Source organism: Saccoglossus kowalevskii, chromosome 5 (assembly GCF_978046115.1).
Source record: "Saccoglossus kowalevskii chromosome 5, keSacKowa6.1, whole genome shotgun sequence".
In the NCBI taxonomy this organism is placed as follows: domain Eukaryota; kingdom Metazoa; phylum Hemichordata; class Enteropneusta; family Harrimaniidae; genus Saccoglossus; species Saccoglossus kowalevskii.
Window position 1 is genome coordinate 40679747 of NC_140645.1, and position 18365 is coordinate 40698111.

The 18365-nt window shown below is 36.5% G+C and overlaps 1 protein-coding gene across 1 annotated transcript; it reads right to left on the minus strand.

Annotated features, from left to right (window-relative positions):
* Positions 1-850: 850 nt before the first annotated feature.
* On the minus strand, positions 851-17874 carry LOC100369809 (uncharacterized). The gene is made up of 4 exons (XM_002732995.3): positions 17620-17874; positions 5533-5744; positions 3681-3963; positions 851-2983 (listed from the first exon to the last, which is right to left on the minus strand). The coding sequence occupies exons 1-4, from the start codon at positions 17747-17749 to the stop codon at positions 2691-2693; spliced, it is 918 nt and encodes a 305-aa protein (XP_002733041.3). The 5' UTR covers positions 17750-17874; the 3' UTR covers positions 851-2690.
* Positions 17875-18365: the final 491 nt, after the last annotated feature.

Sequence of the window (18365 nt, forward strand, 5' to 3'; positions counted from 1 at the left end):
CCATTTATACAAAATGGAAAACCGCGAAACGAACAAAGGATATGATCAGCATAGAAAAAGCATGCATAACGCGGCTCTAATTCTCCTACTACGTGACGGTGGAATTCCTGCATATACATTTACACTTTTACCCAAGGGAAAAGTCTGCTAAACTATAGACCCTCTAAGGTCTATGGCTAAACTAAATTAAAATACTGGATCAGCTCGAATAAAAGTGAATTATTGCATTACTTAACGTCTAAAATCAGGTTATACACGATGATTCGCCCTTGTTCAGCTAGCTTCATTAGGTGGCGCCCTCTAGAATTAATAACGAAACATAATACAGACGGTTGAAAACAATGTCGTTTATCGTAACAGCCATAGTAATGACTCAAACCGTTATTTGTAATTGGCGCGCGATTATAGATCGAAACAACCTCTCTTTCACGTCACAGGAGTTTTTCGTCAATAGAGGGCGAGACTCATTGGGCAGGTCAATGTTTATTCCATTGTTCATGTCTGTAACTTCGCTATATCAGTGTCGCGTCTAATTTCGCGCGATGAAACATGAGAAAAACACAAAGAACGTCAAGGGATTGCTGAATCTATTGCTACAGTTAGCGTCTGGGATCGCGTTGATTCATCGCTGTTGACTGGAAAGTTGACTGGAAACTGATATGGCGACGTTGTTGACGTGAATGGATGCGAATTTTGGTCAAAATACACTATTTTGAAAGTAAATGAGTGGGCGAAATTATACATATTTTGTGGTGACGTCAATGAATCACGACCGCATGGTTGAAATGTAACGCAGAAGAATGTGTAACGCGCCTGGATGGAAATGATGGAGAAGTTAAACACAAAAACATGAATTTGGTGACGTTTATTTTACTGCATTCACTACAGTTAATGTTCAATGAGCGTGACGTCACGCCACTTGTCGCCTTGAAGTGGACTTTGTGTCCAGATATAAGTATGTACACTATGTAAGGCGTCACGTGGAGTACGAACAGACTATTGCTCTCCTCTGTGTCATGGCAATAACCACGTAAATACGTATGTTGTCGCGTGAGACGAACGAATTTAAGAAATTATGACTCCAGTAAAAATGACACAGAAATCAATGACACCGTGAAAATGGACTAGATCGTAATAACCCACTTTCTTTTGGCAATATATGATCCGACAAATACAAGCAAGAACAGTGTTTTTTAGCAATTATCGTGCAGTTAGTATGAAATTTCCGAAATTTGGGTATTTTACACACCTAAAACGACCATCTAGTAAACAGACATTGTCAGTGTATTGGAGTGTAGCGTAATCACAGAGAGAGCCTAAAATTATGTCATTGTCTGTCGTAGGATATATATAAGGGATTCAAGAACTATTTTATTATTCAACGTTCTGCGAGCTTTAATGTGAGAAATAGGAACACAATTAAATTTCTTCTTTGCGTGTCGGTACCTATGTATATCAGCTACCACGTGGCGGACGAACACCTTGCTGTAGATTATACGCTCACCTCTGCGTTACTCGATATGCTATTTTACTTATATTATAATAAATAGCGACCAATTGAGGTTTAACCTCTATGACCGATAACTTAACATACGTATTAATCAATCTATTCGAATGTTTAAAAAGATATATTATAAGTGTATAATAATATGGTAACCCCAATTTCTAAGTAAATAATGTACTGCAACCGAACGTGCATTGCTTTTATTTGTCGAATTATGTCTAGCCACGAGGCAGTGTGCTATGCTGCTATCTAGATAATTTCCACTGTGCTATTATTACACGCGTCGTTATTTCTCACACTGTTGCCGCCATAGACCTTCTGAAAAATGAAACAGGGACACTGGTGCAACTTGAGTGAAACGTTGGTTAATGTACATAACTGGTGAATTTAGAATCTGGAAATAATTTAATTTTAGGCTACATTGGTTCTAAATATTATAAAAATAAATCCATCTCTGATACGAAGTTTGACAGGTCATTTTGTAGTTTTAGAGAGTTTTGTTTCCTTGTAGAAGAAAATGGTCTATTTTGTTACGCTTCTCTCTTTTTATGCAACGCGGCCAAGCCAATTGACAAAGACAAGGTGCACTGGGGAGAGAACCTTACAGCATTATAAACCACAGGGCCCGAAGAGGATAAATGGAACTCTGTCTCACATAAAAATCATATCATCTATTTTTTTTTATAATTTCATTCGCATCATTAGAATGGACTGGGCTATTGTAAAATGTAATTATTCTGATTATATTCTAACCACAAATTTGGTTCTCGTAGCTACAACCTGGCAGCAGTATTTAGCTGCGGATGTAAAATTGGCGTTAACATTAAGGTGTGATTGGGTAAGAATTATAATTATGACTACACGAAAGCATGTAGGTATCTATTTATGAAAAGAATACCCATAGTTGTATGCCCCTATTTTCCATTATAGTAGACCAAATCAATATTAACCAAAAATCAACGTAAACTTGCGGGATTTTCTGTCAAACACTTTTTTCTGCCATATTTGTGATAATATAAAAAAATAACAATAGTATATTTTTCTTAAGGTAGAATTCATATTTGGGTGAAACATGGGCACCAAACATCTGCCAATGTTATTTCACTGTCACATACGTCAGAAGTATCCCATGGCCATATATGGTATTTTATACCGACTTGAAACTAACGTTGGTAGCGCACGTTCATCAATGATGACGGTTAGTCTGTTGAAGTGTTTGTTTCTCGTTGATATAATGTTTGTCTTTTCGATTGAACTTGGTAATCAACGGACTCACTGGATGGTGTTGTCGTATATGAGTGAAGTGGTCTTCAATCCTCGACGTAGTATACCCACAGTCCTCACATACATGCAGTTTGTTCCTCCGTTCTTTATATCCATATTTGTGAAGGATTCCATGGACTTTTTTCTGGTGCGATTCTAGAGAACATCTTTGTGTGAACGCCTTGTCACATGTTTCACATTTAAAGGGACGTACGCCTGCAATAAATCATTCAATGACATCAATGTCGCGTTGTGTAGTTAGCTACGCTTGGCAGCTCCAACTAAATATATTCCGAGCTAAGTTTCTTGTAATTTTTCTTCGTAGCGACAATATTCTATTCATGTAATACCTATTTTATGTTAATATTATGCAAATACCGGAACGTTTAAAGTTTTTATTTAGTGGTAAAGGCGATGATTAAAGCGGGAGGGTCGTCACCTGTACACGCGCGGGAATTGAGTCCCAAACGACGAAAGCAACGCACGCTAAAATGCAAAGGCTCATGGGTAGACGTTTGTTTGTCAACATCGACAAACTATGGCCATCTGACGCATGCGCAGGTTACGAATCCCCCGCTTTAACATAACACCATCGTACTTTGGCTTATCTTATTTTCTCCCATGCGTACACAGTTACTTTCACAAGTGTTTTTTTTTATTTTTATAAAGATTATATGCCCATCAGTTGTTAGGAAGGGCCAACTTGAAATGTTTTTGTCTAGTAAAAATCGTACGCTAAGCATTTTGACGTTTTCGCCTGCGAATGAGGTAATTATTAAACAAATCACAAACAAAATCGCAAATCTTCTAATCTATGATTATCAACTATAGAAATACCTAAAACGTTCTAAATTTGGTACATAATTTCCCTCCAAAACCGTAAACAAGTACAGGATGTTAACCCATAGCTCACCTGTATGTGTTCTCACGTGACGTTTCAAGTCAAAATTATCATTGAAGCCTTTCTTACAAAAGCTGCATAAATGACGTCGTGATTCTTCGTGAATTCTTTTGTGCCGGCTGAGCATGCGCTGGTTATGAAACGTCTTACTGCAAACGTGACAATATAAATTTTCGTTGCTGGTTACGATGTGTATGTCTTTATCGTCTGCCGTTTCACAGAGGTGATCAACTCTTTCGTTTTGTCTAGTATTGTGTTCTTTTTCTCGATGCTCTGTCACGACTGAATCAGAACTCTAGAATAGAATAATTACAATTAGTTAGGGGTGTAGTAGAGTTTCGCAGATTTTTCAGGGGTCAAGCTTACGCTATCATTCGCCTGAATGTTTATCTGAATCTGTGGGTGGTATGCACATCGTGGTATGTTGTAATACAATCTACATGATTATATTTATTTATTTTTATCTTTCCATGGCAAATAAAAGTGAACAAAATCAATCTTTGACCATAAGTCAACCTTAACTTTAAGGAAATGAATTACTCTGATTATTTGTTCATTAATTTCTACATAAAATCGCAATTTAAAGCATATTTTGTTGGCAACCCCTAAATTAAACTTTTTCAAAGTAAGTTACAACAACATTAGAACCGTGACTGATATAGCACAATTGTCTTACACAATATTAAATCATGCATTGACGAATACGCGTACACAATCTCATTCAAGTTGATGTTGAGTAGTGGTCAAATGATTGATTCCACTCACTTTTATTTGCGATTGAATTTTAGTGGTTAACAGATTTTGCTACAACCTACCATCAAATGCATACCATAATAAGGTTACTTATGCTAATAACTGAACTTAAACTTGATCTCTAAAATTCCCTCGAACCTTTGCCTAAGGTAGAAACCCATAAATGAAAATAACCAAAATTTATCCAATTTACAATAAATTGAGCTCGCGGCAAAATTCTGGTTATATTTTAGTGATTGACTGCTATTGTGTTTTAGAATATTTTTACTATTGGCTTTTATGATGCCATAGTCTGTAATTGTTGGTTACATATCAGTGTATACACTATACACTAAACTAAATTATTTTAAAATCAAGTTTTATTTTGATACTGCTTTAACATTTTGGTTCATTCATTGTTATGAAAATAGATTTCGTTGAATTATATTTGGCCAATTTTCAGCAACGCACTCTAAAACAGTTTTATGTTACCATGGAACTGCAGTTTTAGCATTGTACATATTGTTCAATAATAAAACATTCAATAACACAAATCATAACAATTACTAAATAGTCACATGACGTTTCTTATCAGACACCTGTTGCTATGGGTTTGATCTGTAACATGTGGCGTTGAGGGCAGTATGTCGGCAGAATGCAACTTATACGGGTAGCTATAGGAAACGACATGTAGGTTAGAAATATCGCACTATAATTAAACTGTCCATAGACGACAATACAACAATCTGCCTTTTAGGTTGTTTTATACATAAGACCAATGAATCTATTCCAAACATGTTAACTAGTTGAAAAATTTGTCTAAATCAAACACAATAAACAGCGCCACCATCACCATGTCAAACAAGTAGCCAGAAGTGTTAGTACGCTATTTCTAAAATAGTTGGTTGGTTTTCAATGAAGAGGAGTTCACAATGACAATAATGTATGGTTATTCTACGGCATATTGCATATATTTATTTAAAAATAAAGGGAATTTGGTTGGTCATCATGTTGAACTCGTACTACCAGTACCTAAAATATACAATCTCTACACGTCACATTGTACACAGCCTAGAATGAACAACATACTATAACAATAAACACAACATATATATGCGGTAGTTCTGGATACCTTGAATTTTGTTTTGCTATCGTCTTCATCGCTGATGTCTTTAACATATTCTTCCTGTACTACACTTTCGCTTGATGACATGACACTCACAGACTCAGTTTTAGGTTCAGCCGAACAGACTCCGTCGTTTGTATTAATGTCATCGAAGGATTTCCTAAAGGTATACTCGACATTTAAATATATGTCATTTGAGACGATCAAGCCGGGGAGATCTGTAATATATAAAGTACCAAATTACCAAATGATTAACTATATGGCTTGTCATTGTAGTTGTTAGCGTCGGGGTTCTTTTAATTTTCAAATTACAGGGCGACTGTTCACTCAGCAGTTTATAATAAGTGTAAAATATATCTAGGCTACTACGCATGCGTTATTTGGTTTAGAAAATATCTTATATGGACGTTAGCAAAATCCAGCGTCGTGTGTTATTAGTTCAAGTCCCCCGAGTGTACGGAAATATCCCAGACAATCTCGCCTCTCATTTATCTCGTGTTTGTGCACTGTAAACAAGACGCGGTCGACAGGTCCTTGTAACTGAGCTAAGCACCCTATTTATGTGGCTGAGTGATAAATTAATACGTTTTGATGAAAATATTCAAGATATATGCAAATTTGCTCGCAAAAGAAATGTATTTAGGTCAAATTGATATATATGTATTGATATCAACCGAATGTTGATCATTTGAACCAAGAAATAACTGAGGAGGAAATTTTGAAAAATTTAAATTGACTCAAGCATAGCAAAGCGCCAGGCGACGATGGACTTCCAAATGAGTTTTTTTAAATTTCCGGCCTCATTTATTCTTCCTGTTCTAACCCATCTGTTCAACTTTATTTACAATTCAGGTAACTTTCCGAAAGAGTGGGAAACAAACTTATGTAAACAATTACCGGGGGATGTCATTATTAAATGTTTTTGAACAACATTTTTTACGGCAATCTTAAATGAAAGGCTAAGATTATGGGCAGAATATAATGTCGTGTTATCCGATTGTCAGTCGGGTTTCGTAAAAATCACAGTACTATAGATAATATTTCTGTTTTATATGCTATTATGCAGAAGTACTAGTATTTGGTGAAAAGGGGTGGTTTACTGTCTCGTCGTGGATTGAAACATTCGACAGGACAAACCATTCACTATTATTATATATATATTATCAACAATTTGTATCCATGGTAACATGTTTTGTATCTTGCGTTCTATGTACAGTAATGTTAAGTCTTGTGTCAAATCTGAATCAAATCTTTCAAGTTCCTTTGAATGTCCGATAGGGGTCAGACAAGGATGTATGTTGAGCCCTATTTTATTTAATTTCTTTATTGAAGAATTAAATTTGATGTTGGTTAACTCAGGAAATTTGGGGATTCAACTAACACAGGACATTTATAATCTGTTCGCTTTACTTTATGCAGATGATGTAGCCATTTTTAGTGACTCAATTTCAAACTTACAGAGAAGTGGTACCTTGCGGAAAGCGAGTTAGAATTTGTTTCCTATTATAAGTATTTAGGTCTCGTGCTTTTTTCCAGGAATATTTGGTCTAAAGCAGTTTCTACTTTAGCGGACCAGGCTGGGAAAACGCTTAGGATTCTTTCACCGGTTTCTGTTAAACTTTATTTGGTTCATTTTGACACCCATTTCAAATTATTTGATTCAATTATATCTCCTATTCTGTCTTACGGATCTGAGATTTGGGGATTTCAATACTACGACTATTAATTGAAAAGGTACATCGGAAATTGTGTAGGAGTACTGCCAAAGAAGCTGGAGTTGGAGAATGTGGGCGACTTCCAATTTTTGTTTCCACGATTAAACGTTATGGCTTAGACTCTTAGAACTCCCCCTACGAGAATTCCCAGGCATGCCTATTCAATGTTACGTAATCTCAGTGACATAGGTAGAAATAACTGGGTGACGGCAATTAAACATATTTTGTATTCACATGGCTTTGGGTATGTCTGGCTAGCTCAAGAAGTAGGTAGCAAGGACGTTTGTCTTTCTGAATTTGTACTGCGAGTCTCTGACACACAGAAACAGCTCTGGAAAGCAATTGCGTCCTTGAAACCCACATTACGTAATTACATTGAGTTCAAGAGTGCATTATAACAAGAGAAATATTTATCTTTAAATTGTAGTCTGAAACTGAACTCGTCCGCATTTTTGCCAGTTTCGCTGTGAATTGAAGAAGGTCGGCGCGAAAGTTTGCCTTCAACGGAAAGAGTCTGTAAAGTCTGTCGTGCTAATTTTGTTGAGGATGAAAATCATTTTCTGTTGATTTGTCCAGCCTACAACACATTAAGACGAGAGTCAATCCTCCAACATTTTTTGTTCCAACCAGCCGTTGATAAATTTCAATTCAACAAAAAAAAAAAAAATCAACATTTGCATGTGCCAGGAGACAAATGTTAACAAATTAATCATTATTTAAATCCGTGTCATTTGAAACCGAGAATAGAATTATATTCTACGTGTACTTATTTTTAGTATTGCTGTGTAGTGTTTGTATATGGGCCGATGGCCTAGGAAAACAATAGACGTAATGTTCTGTTTTCAGGAAAACAATAGACGTAATGTTCTGTTTTCAGGAAAACAATAGACGTAATGTTCTGTTTTCAGGAAAACAATAGACGTAATGTTCTGTTTTCAGGAAAACAATAGACGTAATGTTCTGTTTTCAGGAAAAATAGATCGATAGGACATATTTTCAATTTATTTCAATATCTTTTTTCATATATGTCGTTAAATGATTTACGTATCTCTTGGTACAGTATGTATGCAGTTTGTAGTTCGCATCACGATTACCCTGCAAAGATTGACGTGTCTGGTGCGCCCTCAATGTTTAAAACAAATCACGAAACGAATGCTTAACTTTTTGAATGCCGAAGTCAACTTTTGCCATCTCATTTGTAAACGCCACAGTTGTGTTCACCACGGCATCTTACAAAATCACGAGGTCAACATTTCCAAAACACACATATCGTAATATGTTACAGATTTGGCAAATATAGTATTCAGACTGACTATATAAGGACCGTTATGATTCGATATGCGAATCAAGTATTATGACATCATCCTTGTAACATTTTTCAAACTATATTGATATCAAAGAAGGCGACGTCTAAGCGCCACTACCTAGCTCAACGGTAGTTTTATCTCCGATTTCAGAATCGCAGTTGATTTAATCAAACAAGAATTTCACTTTCCACGCTGATGTTAAACTTTGCAGCTTGAACCTAGCAGAGGCCGGTCCAACAGACATTGTCCACCATGCCAATTATAAAGTATGCCCAACGTGTTTTGAATGCTAACGAAGGTGGTGAGGTATGAGGGAGAAAAGTGTCTCATTTTGTAACGTCAAAGAACCCAATGACCTTTCAACGGTGATTATGTCTCACAATTGATTGTTGAGCATTGTTTTAGTACCACTTATCCTCACATACCTATTGCACTTCAAAAACGTGTCGACATTATAAGTGGACGCACTGGAAGAGTAAACATGCCAGTCTGACTCCGAAAACACGCAGAAAAGTTGTACTTATATTTGCGAGTGAAATTAGGATAGCTTGAAGGTGAGGTCAGATTGCCTCCCTTGAGATGGAGTCAGTAATTGCATTCTTGAACGTCAACTTTGATGGCACATAGTTTTGAAATAGGGTTTGGTCTCAGGATTTCAAGAAAGAAACACACATTGACAATGATTCGATAACTGATGATCACTGTTCCGCGACAGAAAGGTTTCAGAGCGTGTGTTTGAATTAATCAAGTTCAATACTGAGTTGGGTTACGCTTTGTTAAAACTTTCCTTTATTCGTATTTAACAAATACCATAGCAACCCAACTTCACTTCGAATTCGGAACACGGGAGCTATGTCGGAATCATTCTTGTGTAATCATCCTACTCACATACTTAAGTACAACCGATACATAGACGAGTTTCGATGCGAAAACAACCCATATTGTGATTTTATCGTCACACCTAATCAAACCGGTTACTACTGTGACAAGTTTTATTCAACAGTAGAAACGTAGACACCGCTACTTCAGCTGGAAGAATTAAAGTACATTTTATAGGTCACGACCATTAAAAAAAGCTTCTTAAACGCAATATTGACGATGAAGTAAAAGCTATACAATCATCAAAGTACCGTTCCATCTGAAGTGGTGAATTTATTATTCCGTATAGGCGTTATTAGCAAGATATGGTGTTTGACTAAAATAAGAGTTCCGTTACTTTTAAAAGCGCGTCCATGGACTTTGATCAGGGACACTGACCTTTGACTCGAAGTTTTTTAAATCACCTGAATACACTTCGCATTTCTGACGTTTTCGGGGATGATGGTGTTTATCAAAAACCGTCAATGTAAAACGTTATACCGATGTTAGTAGTTCATACTGACTGGATCGCAGCCGACTCAATCCTCCCTGACACACAATTAGGGGATGAGACCATTGTGTATACTGGGGTGTAATTTTCGAAATGCGGAGGCAATATCCGTTTCCTGAATGCAATATATTTGTTGTTTTGTAATGTTCTCATAAAGTCGTTTATACATATGTTCTGTCTTGTTCATGGAGTGTATTTCTCGCATTGTCACTTTAAGAGTAATAGTTGTCCATTTCGTATACAAGTACGGCCACGACTTAGTTTGACAGTGTGCCACAGGTTAACGTCGTAGTTCTACCCGGCACATACGAAGTGAGATGGGTGTCATTTTATTGACGTTGAGCATTATTATTTTATTAAAGGTTCTCATCATGTTAACATTTGTATTTATCTGTATGTTCGCATTTTATCATCATTTTATCATTATGTTTATATACTGATAAAATTAAATTATAATGTTAAAATAATTGTAAATTTCAACAAAAAAGTACACAGTTATAAAACTGATGATACAATTAAATTAGTAGCAGACGATATAGCGAATGAACGAATTGCGTAAACATCCTCCACACATAAATCCTCCGCTGCCTAGCAACAAGGGAAGTCAAAAGCCCCTTTGCTTGTTGCCTAGATAGACTGGCATGAATGTATTATAACACTGCGGGTCATTGCACTTAACGCGAGGTTTGTGTGAGATGTAACACCAAATATTAACCTAAATATTATTGCTACCAAATAAAACATTAATGTCACTAATAACCGAGTAAATTAAGATAGAACACTTACATCATATGCTCAGATATTTAGCTGGATGTAGATACACTGCACACTATTTAGATGTGAATGCAAGGAATTGACATTGGTACACACGAAACATTATAATATTTTAAGATGATGAAATCAAATTACACGCGTAATATACTATATTATGTATATTATGTCGACAACATACATTATAACATGATTATGACATAAAATAATTATTGACCGTTATGAATTGTCTTTTTCTTTTATTCGATCTAGCTACCACACTCACTGTGCACGAATACCTCCATGTGTATGCACATCTATAACTTGACACGCGTTCACGGTTCTTATTACATCATTCTAAATTGTCTCAACCCATCATTTGATGTGTATTAAACGAGTATATTAAATCTACCAGCCCACACAATTTCTGAAAGTCTGAAACGTTTTCGCCAAGTAGTTGAACATAACAAACTTTTTTTATTCCAAGGGTGGGGCTGGTTTTAAAACAGCGTCATCGGTCTAACGAATGGAAACATTAACATCATTGTGTAATGTTACATGGGACATTATATAAACGATGTCATATAACACCCCCATTCTGAAACGATCAGAAATTATCGTCCGCCCCTGGAGGGGTATTGTCGACGTGCTGCAAATGGACATTGTGTAGAGTTACTGGTGTACTTCGTTAATCGCGTTGGTGGTAAAAAGGCACAGTAATGAAATTTACCAGTCTTTTTGTTGAGGTAGCGTATTTACGAGTTTGCCCTAACCTGTTCATGCAAGAGCCAACAAAGGACGTGAATGAAGAGGTTTTGTCTCAATGTAACGGACACGTGTTCGTTTCCCGATCAATATTTCGCGTCTCTTGTCTGTTTCTTCCTGAGAGGTGTGGCTTTTCCACGCCCAGGCGTTAAAGGCATAAAACAACTCGCGAATCAAGCAAGGTGTTTGTTTCGTTTGCGATAAAAGAAACACAGGAAATGTTGTGGCCACTGTTCTGTATTTCCATAGTTCACAGGGTGGGCTGTTGACGAGCTGTTGATGGTCCATGGGAATCGGGCTAACAGTAGCGATGAAATTGTTATTCTCATACAATGGCGAATGATGGACGACATGGGATGTCACGTGACGAGATGTTTTATCATCTTTACAGCAGCCGGAGATTTCAAAGCGTTTAAGAAGTTACGCAATATGCTATCTTAATCGCGTCCCGACATACTCATTATCAGCAAAATCTCTAGAGTCTTTCCGGGCTATTATGATTATTTATCGTCTTCAATAAGCCATGATGCAGATATGTTTTTGTTAGCAAGAAAATATAAAGCTATCAGACGTCCGGTTGTCATGGCATTCAATGCAACATAATATTGATGAATACGCGTCTGTTCCCATTCCTTCCACAGGTCAAATGCTCACCCTACCAGTATATATAGTTATTTGCAACTACAGCAGTCTTAGATATAGCGATAGGAAGGATATGTGATAGATTCAATGTGTTATTTGTTTTAACAACTGTAATTAATAAGAACGCCAACTTTATATTTCGTATATTTGCCGTCACTTTAAAAGTTAGGGGTAGGCCGTCTGAAATAGTGTGAGAGTTGAAGTGAAGTAAACAAAAGTTTTCAAACAGATTTTTAAAAGGAACAGCAGCCATGATGAAATATAAATTTGCTGCGAACGTCATCTTCCCGCGACTTGCCCCCCCCAAATAAAAATACAAACTACCTTTCCCTTTACCTATGGCTGATGTATTCATTTAATTATTGCTTTTTTCTTCAAATCAAAAACACGTCACTTTGAATGAGTGTAAACTCAAACGGGCGCAAATTAGCATAAATACACTCTGGTCTGTCATTGAATGACATACAATTCATCCGTGATCTATGCACAATGTAAAGTGCTTGTCCCTGCTATTGGTGTTCAGCCGTGCGTGGGGTAAGTGCGGAAGTGTCGCGGTGCTACGGGTCAGTGTAAACGGCAAACACCAAATGTGACCAAGATATAACGGAAATCCGTTTTATCGACCCGCCGACAAACTACCCGGCATGAGATTTCCTTTTGTTGCATACGGAACGCTGTCGAGATTGAGAAATGAACAATGTGTTACGAGTGTGAGAAAGTCCCTTTCCTCGGTGTACGGGTTGTTGTTTTCTCATCAGTACACTAAAGGGTAAAATGTTGAACGCATGACGACTCATAAATGAGGATGAATTATTCCGCATCTTCAAACGTATTTTCCCCCGATGAGTATGTTTTGGACAATACCAAATTATTGTATATTATACACTCTGTACATAATAAGGATAATTATTTTTTATGTGATAAATTACAAAAAAAATATAGTTTCCATGGAAAGACTGAAATACAGGCATATGCGTAATTTTTACCATTTCATTTTCGCCCTTTTTCGAATAATCAAACTTTGAATGGCAATTTGAGATCTGACACGCGATAGATATATTGTTAGATGAGTGGAAACAAAAATTGTAAGGAGAATAGATGCGTCAAATGCCATGTGTAAAGTTATGCCAAATATATCAGTAGTTGGATAGTACGAACGAATTTATTCTATCTGTGTATCAAACGGCACTGGCTAATAGACTGTACGTCATATAGATTGGTTACCAGGATATCCTTAAATAGTAATGTCAATGTGAAAGTACATTGGGTTGGCAGAATAAGGGCGGTTGTTTAGATTGTCCACACCGCCTGTCCGCTCGCAAGGTTGGTATTTATATTCTGGATATATGGCAATTTGTTGAAATGTTTTGTCAATATTATGATTCGTGTCATTATATATAGTCGTTATTCACGATATTTACTTCGGCCACTTGCCCAAAACACTACAGTTTCGGAAAGTATATAACTACAGGAAACTTCTCGTGAATAACTTTTCGTAACGTTAAATCGTGAAGGATCAACGGGGCCAGGCTTGTTACGGTGAGAAACAATAACTGAATACATTTTGCTTTGGTAAGAGAATCACGATACATAACCAGAACAAACATCATTCTCAAAACTGAGCAAACTGATATAAAAGGGCACTTGTCCTCAACGTCATTTTGCGATCACAAAGCTCAACTTTATTTTTTCTTTCAGTCTCAATCCGAAGCCAATGCAGCGAACAACTGAGGCTGGGCGAGCAACCATCATTTGAGCATGAGAATACATATTTACACAGATAAATATTTTCCGGAGAATATATAATCCTGATTTTTCTGTAAAGGAACACCTTTTCCCATAGTGCATCCTTAAATGTGCCAATAAATGTAATGTGTGATTGACATTTTCGGCAAAGAGACATAAAAATCTCTTTACGTCATCGACTTCCTGGCTTCTCCAAACATGTTATAAATTACATAAACATAAATACTATTATTCACCTTTTAATAACTACAGCAGAGCTGACGTAGATCTGACTACTAAGAGCCCCAACCCAGGAAAATATACGCATATATTAAAGAAATGTAAATATTTTGCTTGCAATAATGAACACAAATATTTTTCTAACATTCAGGACAGTTTACAGATCTGTTTTATAAAGTAGAGAAATGATTGCTTTCCGCCAATTTTCAGGAAAAGTGTTAGAATCTGTTAGATGCAACATTTAGATATGGTACTAAATATATATATTTTACTAAATCCAAGTAACAAACCCATCTGGCCGACCAATCAGCTGTTTCAATGCATTTGTTTGGCTTGAGTAATCCCCAGATTTTATATGAAATCATTTAAAATAATCTAATTTATTTCTCAGTGTCAGGTACAATGTCAGCTGCATTGAGAAAACTAGACAACTCATCTGAAGTGGAACTAAACTAGTTAAATAATGTTTTATGAAATTTATATTGATACCTACAAACATAACGTCTCTAACTATGCCCCAAAGTTATTTTGAATCACCAGCCGCCAAACTAAATGTTATTTTCTCCTCGTTAAAATCAAATATGCATGTTTTTTCATTACATACTCGTTTAGATTGAACCTTTGTGTTCATGTATATATTCAACAATTTGATATGGCAATCATTTGGGATTTTTTTTACTTTTTTACTTTTTGACATTCCTTGTGGGCAGCCGTGGTCATTAAGAAATTTTAATTGTTACATTTTTGGCAGCAAAACAGAAATTAACTTGACAACAAATGTAAACACATTAACATTACGGCCAGTTCAGGCTAATTTGAAAACATTGTTATATATATTATTGAATGCAAGTTTGACTCCAGAGAATGTTGGCGATCTGATTATAATAAGCAAAGTCCAACCAAAAATTCTGACGTTTTTTTTTTTCGGGGGGGGGGGGATTAAATAAGAAGACACAATATAATCCACTACACTGGCGTCTGCATTAGCAAAGCAAGTACATACACCGAGATCGGCATCTACATCAACTTTCACATTTGCAATAATCCGAGTGCTGTAAAACGAGAGAAGTGTGCGACAAAAACTATTTAAATTGTAATCTTTTGAAACATGTCAAATCAAACTTATGTATATCAAGCACACATACTGCATCATTTATGTATATCAAGCACACATACTGCATCATTTATGTATATCAAGCACACATACTGCATCATTTATGTATATCAAGCACACATACTGCATCATTTATGTATATCAAGCACACATACTGCATCATTTATGTATATCAAGCACACATACTGCATCATTTATGTATATCAAGCACACATACTGCATCACTTATGTATATCAAGCACACATACTGCATCATTTATGTACATCACCAATAATGTAATCAGGAGCACTTGTGCATTTAATTTACCCATGGTAATTATATAAACGTTAGCTAAATAATTTTAAATACGATACATATCAATATTAATATATGCCATATACATCAAGAAAAATGTGTGGTATAAGGAACACATCTCTCAAATATACAACTTGATACTGTAGAACACGTTGAAATATAGCTGCATGGATTTGACCTTTGGCATGAATTAACAGAATCTTAATTTAGCTAAAGTGTCGACTATCTCCCTGTCAGAATAAGCTTTCTGTTAAAATATCTACATCTTGAATTAGCGAAATTACAGATTTGCTAAATTAGCTAAAATAACATGCTAGCGAAAAAGACATGTTTTACAGTATACATGTTGATCATTTTTCAATGAAACTTCAGACTCTTGTCTCTACACTTGTGTCATGGACCCGTAATAATGAAAGTATAACAACGTATAATCGATAGATTGCCACGTGGTGTTCGAGAAATGCTTTCTCGTGATCGCCGTTATCATCAAATCATCAGCACATTAGCAGCATTCAAACCAATATACGCATGCGCACTGAGACTTGCTTGTTTTCACGACAGTGGGCACACTAACACGTAGGCGTACGTCGTTTACACCGTACAAGGTTATCGACAGGAGTACCAATGTAGCGGTGATATCACTAACCAGAAAATGATAGTCAGAACACGATATCTTCAAATGACGATTCATAGAATCCTTGCAGACAAAAAGTCGTAACATCAGACCCCCAGAGACTGAGTGAATCTAGAGGTAACAGGGAATATTTGTTCAATGTCCACGTTGTCAAAATCGTTCAAAATATAATGATATTATAGTGATATTTCAATACAGGGACAGCCTTTCATCACTTACGTTAAGTGGATATTTAAACGGTATTCCCATAGAAAAGGTGTATCTATATACAATTACAAGTTAAGTGAATGCCGGCTATTTTAACCGCATCGGCAATCTAATGTCGAAATAGACATTACACGAAGTTGAACCAATTGAAGTTTTAAAATAGAATTGAGAGTATCTGGTAACCATATAATCACTTTATACGGCTTTTCAAACTCCAGAACTCCGTTCTCGCATCGACCCGCTGCGTGTGAGCCGGGGTGACAAAACTATGCAGATACCGTGATACCACGAGAGGCGTTCAGTTGGCTTATCGCCACGAACAATTAACCAAGTACATTGGCAAATAAATCGCTTTTCTCTCTTCGCGGTAAAACGCCCACTTTCCATCGCACGTACAAATCTCGACAGTGAATGAAATTACAAGATCTTCAACGGTATGAAATTCTAGAAACCTGAGTTACGCCGCGCCGCTCTGAAATAGAATACCAAGGTGGTGGCAATCGCAGTGAGACTACAAAGAGATAAAAACCTGTGTGCTTATCGTGTTGGTAGTTATACTTAAAGCAGGCGCGTTCACCATTCCGGTGCAAAGGCTAATCCATTGACATATATGCACGATAAATGATGGTACTTGTGTTACAGGAGAGTTAACGGGTAGATGCTGGTGCACCGCAGTTTAAAACGGCATTACTATAAGCCTAATTATATAGCAAACTTACTTACTGGATTAAAATTACAATGGTAATCAAATCACGGATTACTTAAATAAACAGCGTAAATAATGGCATGATCCCTGGGACTGGCAACTTTCCCTTTAAGTTTAAGTTCACTGGTGAACTGTAAGAATACATTCTGAAATGGATGTCACAACATCTATCACTTGACTTAACAATAAAGCGAATGTTTTGTGCCAGTCAACTAAAAATTAGGATTGATTAATTAATTGTTAATTATCGGCTATTCACTGCTGATTTGAACTGTGCCAATTATGGCTAATGACCACAATAAAAGTCAGTTCAATTGCTAAGCTAATTTACTATTCATAAACTTAGACTAAAACTTCATAAACTTATATCATTAGAAATATTTCTAGCAATTGAATAAATCAAACAGTGATATGTGATACATTATATTAATGCGTCACATTTCTTCAAAATAGTATATACCATAAAATTAGCACTTAGCATTATACGAATGATAATCGAGGAAGCAATATATAATTTTGGTTATTAATATTAAATTTAGTACATTTTGAACTGTTTCGCATCTAAATTAGTCCAATTCCATGTACACCCGTCGGTGTACACTTCTTAAGTGAAACATAACCTACCGGTAACGTTGCCTGTTAGCGGTGGAAATACCGCTCCGTCGTAGTCGTAGTGTCTGGTCTGTGGCGAATACGTATATCGGCGTCCGTTTGGCGAGTTACAGTACTTTCGTACAAGAAACGCTCTCGGCATGGTAGTAGCAGTGTGGTGCACGAAGTGTGTTTAAAAATATATAATACTGAAGGTTTAAAAAGCTAAAAAGAGATTTCGGGTAACGGACCAGAAGAGAGCGTTGAGTAACGATATCTCACTGCTCGAGTTACCAGCTAAGGTATACGCAGTCCGTCTGCGATGTAAATAAGCCTCCAGCGAGTTGTGAGTAAACATATTGAAAGTCAGTCAGCGTAACAGAGACCCTTGTCCAATGTATGACTACGCATGCACGTTTGAAAATGTAAAACTAACGGTCCACAAGGGTGACTTGTGGTCACTGCGTATCAGTAAAACCATCTGAGTGGGCTCTACGCGGGGGCCCGACTAGATAAACAGCTGTTGAAAGAGTGACTTGAAGCGAAAATATCGAGCACTTAGACAAAAACGTGAGAGATTTCACAAGGGATTGGTTAGTTTACTTAGTACATTTTCTGTAAGGTAAGGTATTTTTGTCATATTTACCGTGACGTATGACGTGACGACCAAAAATCAATAAATCACCGTCAACTCAATAGTTAGCGGGCGGCAATGTTATTTTCAGGGGGCAGATAAACAGGAAGATGGTGTATTGGTGCCGAAATGTCTGCGACATGAG